The 24,588-nt window shown below is 40.7% G+C and overlaps 2 protein-coding genes across 2 annotated transcripts; one reads left to right on the top strand and one right to left on the bottom strand.

The window, feature by feature from the left end:
- Positions 1-494: 494 nt before the first annotated feature.
- Positions 495-3,478, bottom strand: LOC117731207. Its single transcript, XM_034533399.1, has 2 exons — positions 1,617-3,478; positions 495-557 (listed from the first exon to the last, which is right to left on the bottom strand). Exons 1-2 carry the CDS (start codon positions 2,751-2,753, stop codon positions 495-497), a joined length of 1,200 nt encoding a protein of 399 aa, XP_034389290.1. The 5' UTR covers positions 2,754-3,478.
- A 10,754-nt stretch (positions 3,479-14,232) lies between these two features.
- On the top strand, positions 14,233-21,135 carry arfrp1 (ADP-ribosylation factor related protein 1). Its single transcript, XM_034533353.1, has 7 exons — positions 14,233-14,619; positions 15,613-15,700; positions 16,109-16,191; positions 16,767-16,848; positions 17,074-17,144; positions 17,468-17,568; positions 18,567-21,135. Exons 1-7 carry the CDS (start codon positions 14,527-14,529, stop codon positions 18,652-18,654), a joined length of 606 nt encoding a protein of 201 aa, XP_034389244.1. The 5' UTR covers positions 14,233-14,526; the 3' UTR covers positions 18,655-21,135.
- The last annotated feature ends 3,453 nt before the right edge of the window (positions 21,136-24,588 follow it).

Raw genomic sequence — 24,588 nt, 5'->3', positions numbered from 1 at the left:
CCCATGTGTCAATTTCGCATAATGTGGGAAGAAATGTTTAGGTAAACAAGGGTTACCGTTCGGACCATACCAAGTACCGTCAGTGAGTGTGGAGTTGGAGGCGGACCAGAGGCGTCTCTCATCCGAAGTAGAGAGTGACTGCATGGCTGTAAGAGAGGAGGGCAGTGAAACCATGACACAAACAGGTTTGGGGAGAAGACGTCTAGCAGCAGCTTTTGCAGCTAAATCTGCACGCTCATTTCCCTTTGAGATGTCGTCGGTGTTTGATGTGTGCGCTCTACATTTGCAAACAGCAATAGCTGTGGGCAACAAAATTGCGTCCAATAGTTCTGCTATCAGTGTGTGATGTAGCACTGGTTTGCCATCTGATTTAAAGAAATTTCTGTGTTTCCACAATGCGCCAAAATCGTGAACCACGCCAAAAGCGTATCTGGAATCTGTGTGAATGGTTGCAGTTTTACCCTTTGCCTGTTTACAAGCTTCTGTGAGTGCGATTAGCTCTGCTGCTTGGGTTGAGAGGTGACACGGGAGAGGTCCGGAACAGAGAACAGCTGAGTCTGAAACAACAGAAACCCACAAGATTAGTACCAGTCAAGGGATCCCGTGAAGCAGATCCGTCAACATACATTACCCAGTCACTGTTGAGTAGAGGTGTGTCCGAGAGGTCAGGACGAGGAATGCACTGAGCTTGGAGCTCAGCCAAACAGTTATGCTCCTCTGCGTCCTCAGGGATGGGGAGTAGAGATGCAGGATTAAGAACATTGCAGCGTTTAACCGTGACATTAGGCATGTCGAGTCTTTTTTGGATCAGGCAGACCGAGAGTGGGTGGAGTCTGTAAGGCGCATTTCATGTCTGTGAAAGCTTTTGAGGCTGCTGGGAGCCACTGAATTTTGTCATGAGCGGTGAGATTTTTCCCGTGTATCAATGCAGAGAGAGGTTGTTCAAGCTGAGAGTAATTTGGAATAAATGAACGACAGTAAGAACACATCCCTAAAAATGACATAATTTGTTTCTTTGTTTGAGGTTTTGGAAGTGTCACAATTGAGGCAATGCGTTTTGGCGAGAGTGTTTTGCCTTTACCGGAAATGTCATGACCTAGGAAATGGACGTTTTGTGAAACAAACTGTAGTTTAGATAAGCTGGCTTTATGTCCTTCTGCTGCAAGATGTTTAAGAAGTTTGAGTGTGTCCTGCTGGCATTGTTGTTGTGTTGGAGCTGCAATGAGACAATCGTCAACATATTGCAGAAGAGCGGACCCTGGAGACAGAGTGAGGCTCTCTAAGCTTTCCCTGAGTGCTTCGTTGTAAATAGTAGGTGATTCTGTGTAGCCCTGACATAAACGAGTGAAAGTGTATGGCTTGCCATTAAAATTAAATGCGAACCAGAACTGACTGTCTTTGTCCACTGGGACACTGAAAAAAGCATTTGAGAGATCAACCACCGAAAACCATTGAGAATCAGGTGGAACCTGTACCATAATGGTGTATGGGTTGGGGACATTTGGGGCTCGTGCGTGGACGGCTGCATTAACTGCTTTGAGGTCCTGCACAAAGCGCCACTCTGTTGGTTTGTCTGCATCTCTGATCTTTTTAACAGGAAAATTAGGTGTTCTTACCGGAGAGTCAGGACATGGAACAATGACCCCGGCCTGTAAGAGGGAGTTGAACATTGGTGTAATACCGTCAATGGCCTCTTGGCGCAGTGGGTATTGATGTTTATGTGGACGGAAGTCTGAGCGAGGTCTGATGACCATAGGTTGGCAGTTTTTGATGAGTCCCACGTCATATTTATGCGATGCCCACAATGTTGCTGGAACAGAGCTGAGGGCAGGGGAAATAGAGGAGACATCAGTCACAAACATGTCAGTGTGTGCGTCAGGTAATGTGTTATTTTCATCCATGACATAAATAGATCTTAGAGCAGGTGTGGAAAATGCAAATGGTTGTTTAAAGAAGCCTGTCGAATGAGATCGCATGATGGTTGAGTCAGCTGTAGACTGCGAATCTGTCAGTGTCTCACACGTGGCGACAAAAGGACCCAAGTCTCTCCACTGGTCCATCGTGGCTTTGGACAAGGAGATGTGTGGGAAGGAACCAGGCACCTGGAAGAGGGGCTGCTGTGAGGAGGTGAGAGAAACAGAAACAGCAGATTTAAATGTAGACCAAAACAGTGTAGAACACTGAATATAATCATTTAAATCCTGCAGAAACAACTGTTCATATGATTTATCTGGCTCATGTGACACATGTGCTGTACAATGGAGATGTGAAGAGGCCATGCACTGTGCTCCAGCCTGGACGCGTTCTGCAGTCAGACGAGACAGGTGTGTTAGCGCATCAACAGGGAACCACCACTGGTACACGAACAGAGGATCACAAAGGGTTGATTTCACCATCTGAGTGACTATTCTTTGTCTTACTACCCGCAATCCTGTAGGAGTAGAGATAAGGCTGATGCCAAAAGAACACATGAGATCTCTGCCCATTAGATTAATGGGACAGAGAGAGGACAACAGAAATGAATGTTTCGTCGTTATGTCAGGTTCAGCGTCAGTTGAGTCAGTGTGTGTACTCGTCATAGGTGTGGTGAAGTTTTCAACAACTGTTAACCCTGAAGCCCCTTGAGAATAAACATGTCTGCCACTCAACTTTTGATTAGGAAAATGCTTTTGTTGTATCACAGAGTGTGTTGCTCCTGAATCAACTAAAAAAGATAATTGTTTCCCTTGTATTTCAACCATAGCAGTGGGCATATCTTTAAAAGAACCTTCTAACAATTTTGCATAAGTGTGTGTAAGAAAAGGCTTTTGTTGTTTCTCTAAATGTTTTATGATGTCAATGAGAGCTTGTTGTTGCTCCTGTGTGTGTGTGTGTGTGTGTGTGTGTGTGTGTGTGTATGTGTGAGGTTAGTGCAGGAAGCGTTTCTTCATTGCAGGCGGCAGTGTGTGTGTGTGTGTGTTTTACTTCCCTTATCATGATGAGTTGGCGGAGCGGAGGTCGTCTCCTCCCCACGTGCACATCCCTCCCCTCCTTCTTGAAGTCAGTCTGAACCATGGTATTGGTTCCTGCTGTCTCGACCATCATTGCCATCATGATTGTTCTTCTGACGTTTGTCCGGTAGGCGACAGTCTCTTGCCCAGTGTCCATCTTTTTCGCAGTTGAAACATACATTTGAGGATGTATGTTGTGTGCTGTTAAAGTTACATCTTCCACGTCCCTTGTTTCCTCTCCTTCCTCTGCCTCTCCAGTTGTTGAAGGCTTCTTTTGTGTATAAATAAAGTGTTGTTTGGGGAGCAGGGAGAGGAGGTGGACATGGGGGGGGGGGGGGAAGAAATGTCCTCCAGTGCCTTTGGCACAGCGTTGAGGGCATGCTTCTGTGAACGAGTGACCACGACCCCTGGCACTTCTTCTTTCGGAGGTGCGTGTCTCAGATCATATCCTGTTGCTGCTGTGGGCACAGCTACTGTTGGTGCTGCTACTGGTGCTGCCGCGTTCACGGCGTGCGCGTTCATGATGGGCTGCTGTGGGAGTTGGTAGGGTGGGGGCTGAGGAGTGCACATGTCAAGGAGAGGCCCTCCCGCTCCTGTAAGACTCGGATACATGGGAACAGAAACAAACGGGTTATATGGGCTGAATTCACCTAGATTCTGCGGTTTATTTTTAATCATTTTTACTTGGCACCTGAGCCATCGTTAAAACCTTTGTACTTTTTTCTCGTTATATTCGCTCATCCATTTTCCCAACACTTTCTTTGTTTATCCATTTCAACCAATACCTTGATTCTGACATTTTCCCCTCTTTTTTTTTTTTTTTTTCGTCTTTTCGTAACATCCCCAGTTTTGTTCTAATAAAAGAAACCATCTTTTGGAAATCCAAACACTTTTGTCCACTCAGGCAAACAGTCTAAAGATTCATCCTCATATTTCTGTTTCATCACACCCACAATAGGACCCTCCGGAGGATTCATTTCCTTTTTACTTTTTCCCTGTGTACCACCCATCTTTCAGGTGTGGTAGGAGTATACTCTTTATCGATTATGTAGGTCAAGGTCGCAATTATACGATTTCAGAGTTTTGTCTGAATGCAATCGTTAGTTCGTAAATTGTTCCTATCTTCCTCTATGGTCAAGGTCGTGATTCAATACGATCTTAGACAAATATAATATTTATCCAAGTGCAATCGTTAACGTATCAACCATTCCTATCTTCCTCTATGGTCAAGGTCGTGATTAAACAATCATTCCTATCTTCCTTGTCGGTCAAGGTCGTGATTAAATATCAATAAATATCAATCATTCCTATCTTCCTTTGTCGGTCAAGGTCGTGATTAAATACGATCTTAGACAAATTAATATTCATCCAAGTGACGTATCAATCATTCCTATCTTCCTTGTTGGTCAAGGTCGTGATTAAATACGATAACGTATCAATCATTCCTATCTTTCAAGTAAAAAGAAATGTGGATGATGATGGACCAGAAACCTGTTACACTTATTTTATTGATCAATACACATTTTAAGTATCCGGTTAAGACAAATTATCATCATTAGAGACCCTAATTACTAAACAGAGTTTGTATTTCTCCTGTTTGCATTAAAATCAATTTGAAATTTAGAATATCAACTTCTTACCCGGATTGAAGAAATTACTTCTTTGTTTTGGATCGTTGTGAAGTCAATCAGGTCTCTCTGGAAGCCGGTCCCCTCTCTTCTTGTCTAATGAGGTATGGGGCAGAATCAGTTTTTGGTGTATCCTGAAGGGGCCCCAACCCGGACGACCTCGGAGTCCCGATGGAGCTTCAAACGATCTCACTTCTGACACCAAGTTGTGGTGGAAGATTTCTATGTTTGATCAGGTGGAGAGTTGTGGTTCAAATATTCAATTGCAACAAACAGAGTCTCCAAAGGAATCAAAGTTGTCTTTCCGTTTATTCAAGCTTGCAAGCTGGGAAAAGGGTTCAACAGCCACGTATCTCAGTGAGCTGCCGAAATCTCTTGATTCATACATTGTATTACATCGTGATTTATACAAGCACATGCACCCCCCTCCAGGGCCCCACTATGACGACAAACGAAGAAACAGTGTGAATGTCTTGGATAAGAATTGAGAAGAACAAAGAACAGAGTGTATTGGTTTCGATAAGGCATATGGCCATCTGTCCTCCTCCCCATCCTCCCTATTGCTCTGCCGTTGAACCAGTTCACAAAACAACACATATTTTTACCGTCACACATTCCAGACCTGTGTGCTATAAGTGAGTTTGTAGAATTAAGCGGTAACCTCCGGTCATGGTAAATGCAGTTCATAAAATGTTCACTTGAGGCTGGCTACAAAAACGCTTCAATCCCCATGGACCTCCATGATGAAATGCCCTATTTTACAGCAGAAATTAATTTATTTACATAGTCACTGGTTGGACAGTAATACTTGTTGATCTGAAACCAATCTCGGTGTATACCAAGGGGATTATGTCAGTAAATCTGAATAAACTACAGACTTCCCGTACAAATGTATTTCGGATTTCACATGAGGTCCCCTAGTAATACTACTCCACTATTTTTCCACATTGTCCCTCCATCTGTTTGTACCTTTCACAACAAAAAAGATTTCGCTAAGAAGCAACTCCACAAAATAACTTACAATAGCACTCTATCCACTCTCTCACTCACACTGTAAATGTGTCCTCGTCCATAACATCTTCTGCACATATATTTTAGAGTGCTGCTGAAAATGTAGCTACTTTCCAAGATATACAAGCGAAGAGAACAAGGAAATTCTGTTTTTGAGTGTTCTTGAGTGCACGCTCCTGACTACCCAGAGAAACCAACAACTGCAAGAAGAACAACAGATTTGAGATAGACTTCAGGTTGAAAATCAGTGAATTTTCCTTTGAAGGAGCTCAGACTTGCAAGCACTAATATCCGAAATCTAATAAGTCTCTTAAGTCCCTCCAGTTAATACAGAATGCTGCAGATCGTGTACTAACAAAAACTAAGAAAAGAGATCACATTACTCCTGTATTAGTTGCTCTGCACTGGCTCCCTGTAAAATCAAGAATCACATTTAAAATTCATCTCCTCTGTTGCTCTCCTGAAGGTTTCTTCCCTTTTTTCCCTGTGAAAGGTTATTTTTGGGGAGTTTTTCCTGATCCGATGTGAGGTCCTGGGACAGGGATGTCGTATGTGTATAGATTGTAAAGCCCTCTGAGGCAAATTTGTAATTTGTGATAATGGGCTATACAAAATAAACTGAATTGAATTGAATATTTAAGCTTTAATGCATGGCCTCATTGCCTCATTTTGTGTATGTGAAAACTAAATGCAAGCAATAAAATAACCAAATTAGGATCACATTTTATTAAAAGTTCTGCTTTCTTTATAGTTTAACAAGGTCCTTATTTCTTTCTACAATACAAAATTTGGCGGAACGTGAGGGGGGTTTATTAGAGCGCATCTCCACAAAACACTAATTTGAAGTCACTCAAACTCTTCCAGAAGTTTAACAAAGCTTAAGTTTCAAAGAGTTTAATATTCAAAACAAAGGACTCTGAAATTGACTAAGTAAAATGATGGAACTGCAACTCTTCCTGCGCATACTTCTCTGCCCACACGGCAACCTTAGCCTTGAGGTGAAAGCTCAACACTTCAGCATGACAAGTCCTTTGTCCTGCCTGTCTGTGTGAGTCGAGCCCCGTTCAACATATCATTGTTACACTGGTGGATATTAGAAGATGCATGGTTGATTGGGTGTCGGGTTTTAATGCTTTGGGAAGTGGGTTACTCTAAACTGCAGAGAAAATTTTAGTGTCCTGGTCCAGACCTTCAAATTAAAGTAAGGTTTTAGTGAAGTAGTGAGCATGCGACTGGATGAATGAGACTTTGATTAGGTTACACTGCACAAGTTGTGTAAAAGAAACAGACTTGGATTCATATAGCGCCTGTCACCACTGGAAGTGAACGCCCACCCTTCGGTTCCCCTTCAAGTTAACACTGTTAGCCCTGACAGCACTGCTGTGTTGTTTGCACTGTTAGCACCGTTAGCCTCCAGACGCTGACTCAGTCATCGCCATGTTGAGAGCCGTATGAAGGCAATGGAAATAATCCCAATCTTGTAAATAGCACCTTTAAGGGAGTAAGAGACAACTGTTACAAGTTTCATACTCAATAGAACTCAACTAAAGTATTCATGTAGTTTTGTCATGCTACTTTACCTTTAATACACTGAGGTTTTATGACTAATTCATCAGATATCATACCCATCGTTATGTAAGTGGTAGGTCGACTTTGTGTTCGGTAGAGCTTGAATACCATACCTACTTCTCTGTCCCACAGCGTGAGGTGCCACAGGATGGGAGACTCCCACTGGGCAGAGAGCACAAACAGCTGAGATGAACACAGGAATAGCAAATATAATTGGTGAGAAATTCAAAACATTTTCCCTGTATTTCTATAATTGTACGGTAATATTTCTTTGCTAAATAAGGCAGGTCACTCAACTGTAATATCATGCAGCTGTGCATCTTGCAATGGGTCTGCTGCAGCTCTTGATTCAGATTGGTAAGCAACTCATTTTAACAGGAGTGGGTTCTTTTTTATTTCACTTTAGTAGGGTTTGTAAAACTAAATGTTTTTTCCCCCCTTGGTCCAACTACCACAGCCAAACTGGTCTGTTATTTTACCAACTGGTCGCGATACAGAACAGGTGTGGGGAAATTCCTGCCGGAGAACATGGACCCCTTCCTTTGCACCCACCTGGTTTATGCATTCGCCATCATCAATCATGCTAATGAGATCACTGAGTACGAGTGGAATGAAAAAAGCCTCTATCATTCACTGAGCTCAAGAACAGGTAATGATTACTAATGTAAATATGTTTACCTGTGATGTACATTGGGATTTTAGAACTCCATTGCCTTTTCTTTGTGTGTACTTGAACAAAAACCCCAGGCTGAAGACGTTGCTGACAGTCAGAGAAGAGAATGATGGATCTCAGTGAGTTGATGTCGCACCGCGGTGAAGTTGTTGGGTTTGTTTTATTTTGTTGGGTCTTTTTGTCTTGTCATTTCCTGTTTTATTTTGAAATAGTAACTCTCCTCTCGTTTCAGGTTCCTTGTCCTTCCTCATGTGTCACCAGTCTGATTATCTTCCCTGATTCCTAATTGTGTCCACCTGTCTCCACTTCCCACATGTGTACTTATAGTCGGCGTCTTCCCTTGTCCTGTGCCAGTGTGTTTGTTTCTGTCCTTGCGGTCCCGCAAGCCCTGCCATTGTGCCAAGTCTTGAAATACCAAGCCATCATTTTCCGTTTTCATTGGATTCCTTCCAGAGAGTGATTTTGATTTTGTAAGTTTTTGTGTCTTAGATTTAGGTTGTTTGTTAAAGTTTTCATAGTCTTTGTTTTCCTCCAAGAGTGGAGTGATCTTTGTTTTTTGATAATCTTTTATAGCCCTGCTTTTTCCTTTTTCCTTTTTGGAGAGTCAGTCTTACAAATAAAGACAACTTTACCTGGAAGACCCTGCATTTGTGTCCTGTGTTCTGCCCGGACGTGACAGTTGATTTTCTGTTGTGACATGCAGAGGAACATATTTGACTGTTCTCAAGTTGTTTGTTGTATGGCTGTGAGACATGACTATTTACTAGAACAGTATGTTGACTATTGCCCTCTAAAGAATAAATTTAATCAAATGGGTAGTTATAGAGTTTTTGCAAGTACATAATACTTGCATGATTTTTATCTTTTATTAGTAGCATAATGACATATAGCAGTAGTGGGGAAGGACTGGTAGTTGCTGACTTGTTTTTAAATCCCATGAGGATCTGGAGGAGCAGTAGCTATAATAAATATCTTTATAATAACATGATAACATTTTTCAATTGATAATGTCAAACCAATGATTTGATTGTAATCAAATATGATATGGGTCATGTATACAGCATATTCTGTTTGGATATTCAAATTAAGACATGTGGGATATGCTGATTGAGGTTTTAGGAGCATTCTGTGGTTATGTACACAGCGCATTCAGATTTTACATCTCAATGTTTTTTGTTACTGCAGTTTGTGACACAGCGTCTTGCTGCTTCGCATTCCACTTTCATCTGTGCGCTGTATACAAACCAATGACCAACATTTGAAAAGCCAACATGTCTGCTGGAAATGAGTAACACCATCGTTTAAACATTATGAGTGGTTATCAACTGTTTGGGTTGATGGACTATGGGTATGAGACAATGGGCCCCACAGACACTACCACTTATCCTACATGGAAACAAGACTTTAGAGTTGTTAAGCCTGTTTTTGTTGTGGTTTGTGGTCATTTTGTTTCTCTTTGTCATTTTGTTAGTTTTTGTGGTTGTTTTGCCCCTTTTGATATTCGGTGTGAATTTCTTTGTCTCTCTCTGCAGCTGTTTTTCATCTCGTTGTAGTTGTTTTGTATCTCTTTTTAGTTTTAATTAAATCAGCTTTTTTTAAGCAATGTATATTATCCAGTCAATAATCCAGTAAAAATGCACATAAAAATAACTGAAAATTGCATTTTTCCACTTAAGTGTAAGGATTTGAAAATCTCATTCTTATAAATGTTATATATCTTGTTTTTTTCACTGTGATCAAGTAATGTAAGCAAATGTCTTTTGGCTCTTTGGACGTTTGATGTCCATTATTGTTTTCACATTGCATAGACTGACACTTAAATCAATTATTTGAAAAGAAGGGTTGTCAAAACACTTCAGTTCATTATGGTATGGTCATTTTAGAGAGCAAACCCCTTTCTTATTATCTACCACAGGTTCTCCATGAAAACAAAGATGGCAGCTGTCAGTATGATGTAATTGATTAATCAAAACCGGAGTTGTGCACCATTATAGTTCCACTCACATGAGGGCACTATTACACAAGGAAACCACATTAACAGAAGCTCTTGCCAACCTGCGCAAGCTAGTATTTAGGCACACAGGGGTAAACCGCTGGTCAGCTCATGGACAAACTGGCACTGAACAAGGGGTTGACACAAACTAAATACACAGGGGAACGAAACACAGATGGAAACAATGAGGGCGGGACTTGCAATCACACAGGAGGGCGACACCCAGGGAGGGAGGAGTCTGAAACGAGAGACAAGGTGAGTGACAGAAAACACAACAGAAACAGAGAGTGACAACAAAAACTACCCAGAAGGTCTGGGTGTTACACATACAAACTGATTTAGTCACACTTCATTTTTAAATAACAAAACTATAGTGAAATTTGCTTTAATAGAGCTTGAAATTGGAATTGCTAAATACTTTTCACAAGTGTGATGGTCTTAGATAATTTGAATTTATACGTATAGTTTCATAGAGATGAAGAGAGGTATGTTTGGTGAGTATGTGATAGGGAGAGCTTCTATTCAATGTTCACTTTGTTGTGGATTATTTATGTTGTTCTGGCTCAACTGGCTGAAAGTCTTATTATTAAAATCTGGTATCTAAATGCTGACTTAATAACTTTCTGCTATCTAATTGTGAGCCACAACAGATTCTCACTGACAGGACCTCAGTAACAAACACCCACAGAACATAAGAGATATTTGATTTTCTTCACTTCACGTATATGTTTATTTGCAACACACAGATTCCAAGCAAACCAAGTTTGTCCGTGATCAACTGACAGCACAATGGGAATGTACATTACTTTCTCCCCTAACTCTGTCCTGGCTTTGTAACGTATAGGTCCCCATAGACCTCGCAGGTTCCTACCTCGCTGGCACTATAGGTTTCTGAAATCCACCGTCCAGACATTAATCACCCGTCTCCTTCTCCGACCGGCTTCCTATGTAGTCTTCCGACCACTCAAAGCTCTTTCACACTACTTGTCCTCATTCACACCCATTCATACACATTCATACAATGAGGCTAAGGTGCCACCTGCTCATCAGGACTAGTAAACCATTCACACACCATAGGCACAGCTACGGGAGCCATATGGGGTTAAGTGTCTTGCCCAAGGACACATCAACATAGGATAGCAGAGCTGGGGATTGAACCGCTGATCCTCTGACTGAATGACGACGCTGCTCACCACTGAGTAACAGTCCCTTTTCTTATTCCCTCCAGGCTCGGCATCCTGTTTTCCTTATGCATTCCAATGATGACACAGTTTCTACAAATAGTGAACCTTTCTCCCCCCTGCACATTTAAATGTTACAAAGTTAAGGCTACCTCAAGAGTAACAATACATTCAATCAGCTTCATATTATGCAGTATATGTTTCATGTCATAAAGCAGGCTGTTCACAAAAACTACTGCTACTACTACACTGAACTCTCTACCTCCTTCTGTTTCATTGATTGTGGAGATCTGGATCGTGGTCCATGCCTACTACGAATTATTCATACATTCTGTCATATTCATTGAATGTGTTTATGTAACTCTGCAATGCTGTTCATTCTGTACACATGACATCTATTGCTTATGTCCATTTGGGCAGAGAGATCCTCCTCTGTTGCTCTCCTGAAGGTTTCTTCCCTTTTTTCCCCGTGAAAAGGTTTTTTTTCTATTTTTTTGGAGTTTTTCCTGATCTGATGTGAGGTCCTGGGACAGGGATGTCGTATGTGTCAAGATTGTAAAGCCCTATGAGGCAAATTCGTAATTTGTGATATTGGGCTATACAAAATAAACTGAATTGAATTAATGCTGCTGTACTGCTGCTGTAGTATATATAATGATGCTACTTTGGCTACCCCACCTTCGGCCATACTATCACTCCTGCTACTCTTCATCAGCACGAACACTTGTTGTAGCCGTGACAAATGTCATTAACATCAATGTTTCTTTGCCAGACCTGCTCATTCTTGAAAGGCACCTCGGTCCAGTGGATCGATGGTGAGAAAGTTCCCTACGCTGTCAAAGTGGGTCGGCTTTGATAAGCAGAAGAGCTATGATGCCAAGGTTCAGTCGGCTATACGACTTTGTGGAGGAAAAGAGCAGATGCTTCAACAAGTCTCTCCATGAGAGCTTTATTGAGTTACCTCTGATTGTCTTACAGGTGGACTATCTGAAGAGCAGGCAACGGGGAGGAGCTGCTGTGTGGACTTTGGATATGGATGACTTTAATGGAATGGGGCACATATCCACTGATCTCACATCTAAAACGTATAAACTCAGTGAAGGTGAGGCTGCACCATCTTACACTTTCTTTACTCTAGGGACGATAATTCAGGTCCCAGACATGTCGGCATTTCGAGAGCCAGTGGCTTAGAGGTCCATGTTTTAAATCCTCTTCTATCCCATTAATCACTCTGCTACTGCTCAGATTTATCTCATGACCCTTTTAGGGGATTCTGACCCCACGATGAGGAACCACTGTTTAGGGGAAATAATCCTGGTAAAAAATATAGATATTTTAAGTTTCTTTAGCATTTTTCAATGAAATGAATATCAGTGTTGATTTTTGAATGGTCAAATACCGCTTAATACTGCTTTTAGAAGTTTTTATAAAATGTAATCTCCTTTATTGAGAGGTGCTCAATATGATTTCCAGAGCATATCTTTTCCATCCGGCTTTCAACACGGCGACGGCAGCTATAACAGCTAAAGTCGCTTACGGCACTAACAGTGCAAACAATAGCAACAGCGCTAACAGAGCTAACAGCATTAACCTGAGGGCTGATCGTAAGGTTGGGTGCTACGCTTCCATTACGACGACTTGGGTCAGGGCACTAGAATCACTCAAGAGCAGTGCAGAGTGGCGGCCTTGAGCTCACAATTGGGGCACACTACCATGCACTAACATGCGCTGAAGGCCTGGAGAAGCATTGCAGGATAGAGAAGCTCTGATTACAACACACACAGAGGGAGAGTGGCTTCTTTCTCTGCTCAGGTCAACATTACTCTACTATGTTTTACCATTACAAATAGTTGTTAGTTGCTATATTAATGGTCTGAATGGCGTACAAAGAACCTTTAAAGAATGGACATAACGGAAGCTAAATAATAGCGTTTGCCTCTAATCTATATCCCTAAAACACCTTGTCATCAACTCGTAGTCTATAGAATGAGCGAAGCTCCAAAAACTCTCGATCCTATAATGCAACACATTCTATATTTTCATTAGACCTTTCCTTCTTATGAAGAATTACCCAAGACTTTCAAAGTCCAAATACCAAGACAAGTCTTCAGAACCACAGACGGATCATACAACAGTGTTCACAGACTAAGCAGTGCAGCTCATGATGCGTAAACAGAATTGCATGTGTAAATTGGTTGTATATTCTCCTTTGCTGAACATAATTGTTAGATTTCAAACAATACTTTTTAATATAGTTTTTCTAGACTGGACAACACAGGAAAACGACTCATGCAGTACCTTTCCCCACAACATCCTCCTCTCCTTCTGACGGCCCCCAACCCACGAAAGAGCCCTTCACCACAGCAAAGCCTGACAGCAGCTGCTTCCACAACATTATTGTTGTGTATCCTGTTAGCAGCTTCTGCACACGCAGAGCCAACGGGCTGTATAGAAGGTCGGACAATCCAAAGACATTCTACACATGTGTGCAGAGGAAGACAAACGTCACAAAGTGCCACTGGGAACAGTACACAGCAGTGGAGTAACAATTAGACCATCAAAGGATTCAGTTATAGTTGGCTTTGTGACAGCCACTCTATTTCTTTTGTTAAGTGTGTGGAATTCAAATGATGTGGCTTTGTACGGACACTAAGTATAGCTCCTGATCAACCATGAAGGAAAAAAATGGTATGAGAATATAAACCTTTTAAAGCTGCCAGTCAGGTCCAATGAGGCAAGTAACACTGCTCACTGTTCACTGCTCCCATTAACCTCAGCAGACAGTAAAAACCCAGTGTTAAACAACTGCACAAAGGACCAAATGGCTCACAAAGGCCACCAGAGGACAATAAATGAAAGAAACAATGAAGTTATGTGTCATATATGTCAACTGTTATATGTCAAGCTTCATTGTTGGTAATCATTTGGTTATTAGTATTATTATATTGAATATTACTCTCCCCCGACCATTTTTAACAGCTTCACCAGTAAGAAATCCACCCAGCTACTAGCTGATGTTAACGATGATGATAAAGAGAGACAATTCAATTTTAGGGTGGCTTTTTTCTTTAACGTGATGACGCCAATGGCTTACGCTCCTACGCGGCATGGAGCGCACAGAAACACCGAAATGCTTCCTGGGAAATAACGTTCTCTGTTCTATGTGTCGAAGTGATGATGATACGAAGTGTACTTCATTTCCCACAACTCCTGTAGCCGTACTTCCTGGTTAGATAACACGTAGCGTCACTTACCAAAGAGAGCTTCAGAGTAGCAAACTAGCGACAAAACGTGGACTTTTACCGATTTATTTGATGTATTTACGATTGTTGGACACTCACGTTCCTTAACTTTGATGATAATGAAGCCGCAGCGGCGCGTGTCGCTGTGTTTGGCCTCATATGTAGGTTAATCTATGTTACCAAGCTAATATTGGCATGAATAGTTAGCAAGTAATTGTGTTGTTTACAATTTTTTCAAGATGTATACTTTATTATCTGGATTATATAAGTACATGTTCCAAAAGGAGGAATTCTGTGTTTTGATCCTGGGACTGGACAACGCTGGGAAAACGGTAAATTACTTTATAATCTGAATGTTCTCCAACTGGGTTAACGTTAACTCGTTCGTCAACACTAACAGCATTGTCGATTGTGTTATACTATCTGTGTTGTGCTGCTTTCATCCCTATGTGGCTGTGTCAGCTGTCAGTCTAGTTTTCTTTGAGTGAGAGGACTGCGGCCAAGTGAGCCGTCCGTTTGTAAAAAACCGAAAGCAGGCTGGATTGTGTTGCGCGTCTATTTGTGTAATTACGGTACCAGTGCTTAAAGGGGCCCAAAAGAGTGTTTTTGTAGGCTAACCCGGAAGTTATCATCGCACTGCCTCCCTCCACAAAAAGTAAATGAGATGGTTGCATTGTATTTTGGACTATTGCGGAAAATAAACTCAAGTTTGTTCAGGATCATTCTAACCAATAAACAGCACTTTTTTAGGATTTTTAAAGTGTCATATGACAAAAGTCAAATGTTAATGAAAGAAAATACCTAACATTACACCAAGGTTGCCTGACATTCCCATTAAGCTAAATGCGGACTAGTGTGATGATATTTAGGCTAATTTTGCCACTTGTCAGCAATCGCCTTTTCCATTACACGAAAAAGACTGAACATGTTGGAGTTTGGTATTGACTGATGTATTTTATGTTGTAGAACATAACTTTAAAATGTCTTACATCTGTATTAACCACACCTCTTATTTAGGGCATCTAACCAATAACTTATCCAGAAAACCTATTTCTTCAAAAGGGAAAGGGAACTGAAAGTGCAAAGATACTGATTCCCTTATTTGTACTGAAGTGGGTAAACGTGTGTTTAATTATGGAACTTCAACTTATCTTTTAATTAGGACGACTAGCATTTACTTTGGGATGGTTTAAATGGTATTTCAGGACGGTTTGTGGTGGTAAAAACTGATCCTACTGTATGCCTGTTAGCCTTTGCCATATCATTTGTGTCATTGAATATAAACATGAATAGTCTGCTCATCTCACTGCGGTCTCTCTTTGCAGACCTTTCTGGAACAAACCAAAACCAAGTTCAGTAAGAACTATAAGGGAATGAATTTATCAAAGATCACAACCACAGTTGGCCTGAACAGTAAGTGAACGTTCCAGTACTCTGTCTCAATGGGTGTGTTACTCCAAACACTGACTACCATGGGTGGATCTCTTTTCTGGTGTGCAAATGATATAGCCAAAATCTTCTATCGTGATATAGCTAATTTTGTATGTCAATAATATATATCAAAGGGCAAAGTCTATGTTTGTATATTCCTATCTGACTTAAATACTTGGCAAATAAAAAATATTATTTTACCATTGAATTATAAACTCAAGGAGAATGATCAGTTTTCTTACTACAAGTTACTCAGTATGTGCTTGTTAATATTCATTTAGACAATGTAATTGTGTATCATCTCATACTGCTTGTCTTACAATTTACAGTATGCGTTTGATTCCTTCTGCTGCTCTACAGTAAAATATTTATTATCAATCTCCCTCACAGTTGGCACAATCGATGTGGGCAAAGCTCGTCTGATGTTCTGGGACCTTGGCGGTCAGGATGAGCTCCAGTCTCTGTGGGACAAAGTGAGTGAAGGATGAAACACCGACAGTATCCTCACCAGCCTCATGCTGACACACAGGCTCTCTGCGTATAACATATCCACAAGAAAAATGTATTCTGTAAATATGTGGATGTATTTTCTACAACGCAACTTCCCAAATCCAGATCAAACTAAAGGCATTATGTCAGTGGTCAGTTTTAAGAAAGGGAAAAAAAGAAACTTAAAACTAAGCAGAAGTAGTAAGTAAGAGAAAAGTCCAAAATGTATGGGTCGAAATATCGTCCGATACCGATGTCCGGCCGTTATTGTTGCATCCCTGTCATAAACTTTACGATATTAAAATTAAGCCAGGTACAAGATGACAATTTTATAACCAGCAGTGACTGGAGCAGCATTTATTGTTATTGTCACATCTTTATTGTCTAAATATCATGACATTAATCGATTTTACAACTTTTTCTTTTCTTTTTTCTTCTCATAACATTATGAACTTGAAAAGGGCTTTCAGTAGAGTGCAGATCTCCCCCAGTGCAGATCGCCCTAATTGAACCCCTAGCTTCTCTGATTTAGTTATTCTTTTTCCATGTGCTTGTTTAGTACTACGCTGAGTCCCATGGAGTCATCTACGTGATCGATTCAACTGATGAGGAGCGCCTGTCTGAATCAAAAGAGGCCTTCGGTGAGTGACGGTCTTCTGTTATTTTCTGACTTTATTCCCCGAACATAATGATGTTGTGACTGACAGGCTTGAGTTTAATTTAACTTCTCAACCAACATAAGCTCCACTGTTCAAGAGCAGATTACTTGAATCCAAATCGTCACTCATCGTCACAACATGAGTTGTTTTATTGTGAGTTGTCTTTGCTAAGTGTTGAATTTATCCTGTGACTGTGGTCTCTTCCAGAGAAAATGATAAGCAGCGAGATGTTAGACGGTGTCCCGCTCCTCGTGCTGGCCAACAAGCAGGATGTACCGGTACAGTGTGATCTTTTTTTACTCATTGAGTATATATGCAGGTGAATGCATGACTTCTTATCAATCTAAAAAAACGTTTTATTCACAACCTGGTTTGATTCATGTAACATTATCTGGTTCCATCTTTTCCACTTGCTGTTTCTTGTTATTTTATTTCATTGTACATTTAAAATCTTACGTTTTTGAACTGTTTGATGGACTGTACAAGCAATTAGAAGACCATAAACTAAAAACTGTATATGAGATAATGATTTTTTTTTCTTTACAGTGTTGCCGTTACTGTTGCAGCATTCAGTCCTGTCGTGTGTTTGCTCTGTTCTCAGGACTGTTTGTCAGTGCCAGACATTAAAACAGCCTTCAGTGACTCTGCCCCGAAGATCGGCAAGAGAGATTGTTTAGTCCAGCCTTGTACGGCCCTGACAGGGTAAGTCTTCTACTGTGTTTACTGTGTGTTGGCTCAGGGTCGCCCTTTAATCAGAGGGTCGGCGATTCGATTCCCGGCTCTGCAAATCTGCAATTAGAACCAGGTTAGCTGAACCAAAGCCATGTTTTAGAGTCCTGATGGACAGGTGGCACCTTGCGTGGTAGCCCCTCCCATCAGTGTATGAATGGGTGTGAAGGGGTAAATGATGACGTGTGTTAAAGAGCTTTGAGTGGTGGGAGGAATATGAAAAGAGATACACAAGTACAGTCTATTTACCATTTACACTGAGGGTATGCAACCACACCTGTCAAATATAATCCAGTACAGTACCCCTGTAAGGAACATTTCCTTTGTGAAGCTCATGAGGTTCAGTTTGTAAAGTAGAAGCTGCTCAAAGTTAGTGTGTGTTGTGCTACTACTGAAAATATATGTAGACGAGATGCAAAATACTCACAAATCTAAATGGACCCTTCCTAAGTCCCGCCCTTTTTTGCTCTGTGCTCCAGTAACCGTTGAGCAAGCTTGGCACCGGGCACAACCTCAGTCTGTACTCTCCCCTTTCCTGTTATACTTATTCATACAACGCCTGTTCAAAGCTAACAACTCTATGTAATTCACATTACATGCCACAATCTTCACGCACACATTACATTGTCTGCATCTTAAATTAGCTAATGTTGAAGGGATTAGGAAAAGGACAGATGGGTTCTCTGACTACATACAGACACAAAATCAAACCTTTCCATAAAGATTTATTCCAAAGTAAAAGTCACATGTTTGTACATTGAAATCGCTGCATTTCTGAATGCTTGGGCTGCTGAAAGTGACTGATGCATTCAAATTCAGCTGCACCTTTTCAGTTTTATTGCCTGCTGTGCACGTACCACTATATCACACCACTGAGGCCTTCCTGTTAAAGCTCTGCCGGCTTGATCGCAGCTCTCTTCCCTTTTTGTGTTCTTGGTTGTGAGAAATAAGGCATGTTTGTTTTGACACAGGGATGGAGTGAACGAAGGCATTGATTGGATGGTGAAGTGTGTGGTCCGAAACATTCACCGGCCACCCAGACAGAAGGACATCACGTAGGAAGGCTCCAGCGCTGCTACCGCTGACTTTGGACTGCTGGTTTTTCCTTGAGGACATTCCATGTAAACCCTGGAGCTGATACCCTCTCCTCTCTCCTTGTGTTTTGCTGTGACTTTGAACGTTTGGATTTTGGCTTTTGGCTTTTAGGGGTTCATTACAGACAGTGTCACAGGTTTTATTTTATTCTTTTATCACAAAGCATCATTTCAGATGTGCTTTGAATGGACTCTGACTTGTTACACTGTTTGAAGAGGTGTCATGACTTCTTCTGCTTTACATGTGGGCAGTCTCTGGAGCTGGCTGGGGCTGCTGCGACATTCGCCACTGAAGCAAAGAAGCATCGGTTCTCATGGGAAATATACAAAATGGCAACGGGGGGGGGGGGGGGGTTCTCTGATGGTTTACAGTATCAGATCAACTGAACAATATTTAGCTCACATTTTTAAAGTCAAAGTTAAATTTGCATCCTCCACACTTTATGTGTAAAGAAATATTAAGGATGCTCTGGTTGGGCCGCTTCCTTGACAACCACAGAAATAGAATAGGAGCAGAACGGACATTGAGATGTTTTCCTTGGTCATGTGACAGGGTCAAAAGAAAAATTGACATTGTTGTTTTGGTGACGGCACCCGTCAGGGGACAGCTGTTGTGAGTTGGTCGAGTAACGCAAGTTAGTTTATGTGGAAGTTATTAGCCCGCTTAAACGGTCGCAATGGCAACGGTGCACATAAAAATGGCCACCACACTGACCTTTTGCTTTCTACTCCTATTTTATCTCTATGGTGACAAAAGAAAGGGGGCATGGCTAGAAGACGTGCAGAGGTTCATACTTCATGAACTTAATTTTTTCCCTTTTTCAACACAAGTTATATATATATATATATATATATATATATATATATATATATATATATATATATATATATATACACACACACACACACCTGGAACAAAACGTTAAGATCTCTTCAACTTGTGTTAAGCAGACCTTTTATTTATTTTTTAACTCATTCAGTTAATACTCCCCTTGTTAGTTTTGAAGCTCTCACGTGTCTGACAAAGGGCAGTCACTAACTAGTGTCTAAAACTAAATGAGTCTACTAAAAGTCACCAGAACACAGCCTCGCTGTGGGTAGCCTGATGTTAGCATTGACTTCACACTTCAACAATCTGAAAAGTGGTGTTCATTTGTGAAGATTATCTTGCTGAACAAAATATGTATGATACATGTTTGTTTTTCCGCAGAGTTTATTTTCTGCAATAATCCAAAATCTAATGGAAACATCCCATTCGCTTTTTGTGGAGGGAACCAGTGCGATGCTAACTTCCTGTTGGTCTCGGACATCTCTGCAGCTCTCCATGGTTTGTCGGTCCCTGCACAACATTGAGCGTTTGGGAGGAGTTTGTGACGTATGAAATCATAGATGGTACTTAACAAATGTGAAAAACAGGGTTAACTGTCTGTGTGGTAGTCGACATTCAAGAGATGCAACACAGATGAGACATAACAAATCCTGCTCCCTAGTCAAAGCCAATGTAGGGGGCACTGAATGAGTTAAATATAATAAAAGACTAATTTAATTTCTCTTCGACTTCAAGGTTTGAACTCTCCAATCTGCACACTACCTGCTCAGCATTTACTACTTTTCTTTACCTGTTGTCATGTTGTTTCTAACCCCAATCCCCTAAAACGCCTAACTTGTTGTGTTATTTATTCATCGGGTTTTTGGCCTGACGTAACTATCAGATGATGTCATGATGGATAAATGAGAGCACATGGCTTACTTTACTTTGACAGGGTTTCCTGTGGCAGCTTTGCAGTGTGGAGAGTTCAAATCCAAATAATGTGAGCTAAAATAGTTTGAGTCCAACTCTCCATGAAAAGGAGAAGAAACTGAACAGTTTGTTTTATTTTTATACTCACCTTTTTTGGTTGCATAATGTTACTGATAGCACAATGCAGCTCATTGTAGCTCCATAATAAAGGGTCGACCAATAACGTGGCCCTAAAGGTTGATAGTGTTGCATTTGTAAGACATCTGTGGGGAGAATTAAAATGGAAACGGCTCAGATATGACATGAATACCTCTTGTCAGCTTGCTGTAAAACCAGCTGTTCCCTAAAGTTGAAGCCCACATTCTCTCACTCAGCGCCAGAACAATGCAGGTGTTTTCATAAAGTGTAGAATCATCATTATCTAGCAATCTGTTTTAGTTTCTTTATGTTCCCCGTGTATCCTTTGACTTCTTTAAAACATTCATAGTTTGATCAAAACGTAAACAATTTTTTGGGGGTTGATTGACTTTGGAAATATGAATGCTCATAATTGGACACTACAGCTGGGTAAGCGGGCAGGATATCTGTCACAGGAATCCTGCCGCATCACTTTATACCAGAAGGGTCACTTGCGATGTATGAAGTTGTGTCCTCTGTCAGTCATATATGGTAGGTGAAAATAATAAACTTCTAATTTCAAAGGCACACATTTTCATATTTCATGGTCTGCAAACCCACTCGACACATGTTGAAATGAGCACAAAGGGGTTCAAAGTAACACCAGTATATTGTAACCACAAGAGGGGTTTTCCCACAGGACAGAAACCACATCATCTTGGCTTCTGTGCTGCTTATACAAGAAGGTTGACTGGTCAACAGGTCACGACTTCCTTTCTGCGCCATCTGATGTGCAACAAGCTCTGTGTGTCTTTGTGGGATCAGCCCCATAGAGCGTCATCTCACAGACACACACACAGAAATAATTAACACAAGTATCACATGCTATTTTTTATTTATTTTTTTACTATTGAACTTAACTCCAGCCACTGAGTTTAATTGTAAAGTGTCATTGTATTGGACTCCCCAAATCACAAATATGATGTAGCGTCGTGCACAACTATTCAACCTTTGACTAACTACTTTGTTTTATGCCGGAATTGCTGATTCTTATTGTTGATTTTATATATAAAGAATAATCTTTATCAATTAAGTCAAAGCTACAAAAGAGTGGAAATGTAATTTGCATCAGTACCATTTGACTATTCATTCTAACAAAATGTTTTTCCATGTTTTCGTACGGATCAAATATGTACATAATATGCTTACCATCACTGCCTAACATTATGAGTCCATATTTAATACATTCAGGATCATATTTCCTCTCAGCGCTCTCTTCCACATCACTCTTTCATTTCTGAAAACAACCCACTTTGTGTCACGCCAGCCGAGGGAACATTAGCTAGCTGACAGCGCCAAAACACGTCTCTTTATCTGAGAAATGAACAAACCGTTTGCAGTACCTCTGGGACCCACTAGATGGCTCTCTGAGTACCAGCAGTGGGCCTCGGCCCAGTGTTTGAGAAACGCTGCTCTTTCAAGTTTAGCAGGTCTAGCTAATAATTGATAATCCTTAAATATATACACAATGTGATTGATTGATGCCTTTGTTCAAAAGCTCAGAATAACTAACTGACCTTGTTCTGGAAAAAAAAAATAACACTTTTTTGGTAATATTCACATTCTGTGTGTGTATTGATGTTTGAATAAATCATACAGTAGAAAGGCCCCTGTTGCGTAGAGGCCTTACGTCACAGTTTTTGCAGAACTTAGACTTGCGTACATTTATTTCTGTTTGCCGTTAGCCAAAGCAGAAATATATGAACTGACCACAACCTCTTAACAGGCAATTACTCGGTGGAGGAACCTAATGATTTCCACCACAGAGATAATTATTGCGCTGCCACTCAGAGCTCATCACGTTAACCAGATATTTCATAACCATGTCTGTCACAATGACAAAGACTAACCCAACCACTGCTGACACCACAGGGAACAATTTAGGTTTGGCAACAAAACTGCTTTGTGAAGAGAAAAGAAAGAATCATTATTTGGAAGTATCCTTTATAAATTCAAATGTTGGTTTTATGTAGGCCACAAACATCCAATCTCTCTTTCTCTCTCTCTGTCTCTCTCTCTCTCCTGTCATACTCTTCCTCTGTGGTTTGTTTTAACATTTCAACAAAATAAAACCCAAACTTTTTTTCACTAAATTACAAAATTCTCTGGTTGAAATTATGACCTTTGTGTTATAGGGTCGACCCAGTTATAAAAATAAGATTATAAAGCAATAATTAGAGCCAAAACTGAAATCATAAGTGCACTGTCAGCCAACACACTGACAGCCAGCTCCTCTCCCAATCATGTGAGCTTTAGGAGATTCTCATTTTGCCTTGTTATCCAGTAAACCTGCACACAAACAAAACCAACAAAGACGGCCATGTCCCCAGACATGTGAGGTCAGTTCAGTATAGGGTCACCAACTCTATACAGATTTTCAGTTAGACAAGTTCTGGATCATATTTTTGCTAAAAATGAGGGAGAGGCAGCACAGCCATCTGGTTTCTGAGGAGGAAGACAAATGTGGAGTAACATCCAGAAGACACAGACACATCTGATGAGTCTGATGAGGATGTCACCGGTGGTGAAGCTGCTCCCACTGAAAGATTCAAGTCCAGAAATGGTAAGATCTGTTGGAGCTCAGTACCTCATGACATGGCAGGGCAGCTGCTGCAAATGTCATCAAAATGACCCCTGGAATCTCAAGGTTTGCTGTGACAAGAGTCAGTGACATCAAGACATGTGTTGAGCTATTTATGCCATTGTCACTAAAGAGTCATTGACAAACCTTGAAGGAAAAAAAGTCCATGGCGACATGTGGAAAGACATTGATGAGGAATACCTGGGTGCTTATATTGGTGTGCAACAATGTCACTGCAGCCTTGGTCAGACAGCTGCAGAGCTCACCTAGCACTCCGTCCACGGCATCAGTTTTGGAACTAGTAATTGATTTCTATTGGTTTGATTTTGGTTGTTGTTTGTTTGACCTTGCAAATCTATATGTTGCGTTATTACTTGTTCTGCTTTTCATTTTGTGTTTGTATTACAGTTCTATTGCTGAAAAAAAAAAAAATGTTTTAGCCTTTTTCTTGAAGTAAATATATATGGGTCGAAATTGACCCGTAACACCATAGATGTTACTATAGCTAATACTATTAAAATGAAAAAAGAGATGTGTCCTAATACCCCTTAGTAATAATGAGGTAACACAACAACCTTTTATTTATATATATGATTCTCTTGAGGTTCATTTTACCATTATTTTTAATTGAAATCGAGGGGTATACTGACAAAGAAAAAAAAGGCCCAGAGGCCCACACCAAAAATATAAAAAAACAATATTTTCATGGATAAGGAAGCCTAACAAAGGTAACCAAGAGATGAGAAACAAATTAAATGATAGATAATTGTTTTTAGTGTATTTTACAGCTGATTTAAGACATAGGTCAAAACCGACCTATTAACATAAGAGATGGTAACAGAAAGCTAAGGAACCCATCCTGTGGTGTTAGTCAGCAAGAATCACTGTTCAATTAAAAATGCTAATGATTCTCTGTCACACACACCTGCACCTGTCCAAGTCTCTTCTGAGTAATGTTAAATCAATACCCTTTTTAGTGCTTTAATATATGATTAATCAACATTATTATAACTGTAATAATTCATCTGGTATCATCAAGACAGAAATAAACCCTGGATGGACTTGTACAAAGTTTTAAAGGGTGTAATAAAGTGTCCACTCGTAGTGTGGGAAGCTAATCCTGCCAACGTTACTGAAGTACACTGAATATTTAAACCGCAGAAGATAAGGGTGACTGTACATCACTCCGGTCTATAACATTGACCCACTTACAAGAAGTAAGGAGTCATACTGCTTGTGACCTTTGAGCCCCCCCTGCAAACACTCATTACCTTCGATGTCACCCCGCCACACTCCTCCACCATCTCCCTCCTGCACCGCCTCTAACCACGAGAAGCATCACCGTCCTTTGATTTTCTCCTCTGGTTGCAGAATGATCTGCAGCTTTGTAGGCTAAAATA

The sequence above is a fragment of the Cyclopterus lumpus genome, chromosome 5 (genome assembly GCF_009769545.1).
Source record: "Cyclopterus lumpus isolate fCycLum1 chromosome 5, fCycLum1.pri, whole genome shotgun sequence".
In the NCBI taxonomy this organism is placed as follows: Eukaryota; Metazoa; Chordata; class Actinopteri; order Perciformes; family Cyclopteridae; genus Cyclopterus; species Cyclopterus lumpus.
The sequence above is the reverse complement of the archived record's forward strand: the minus strand, read 5'-3'. Positions and strand labels throughout refer to the sequence as shown.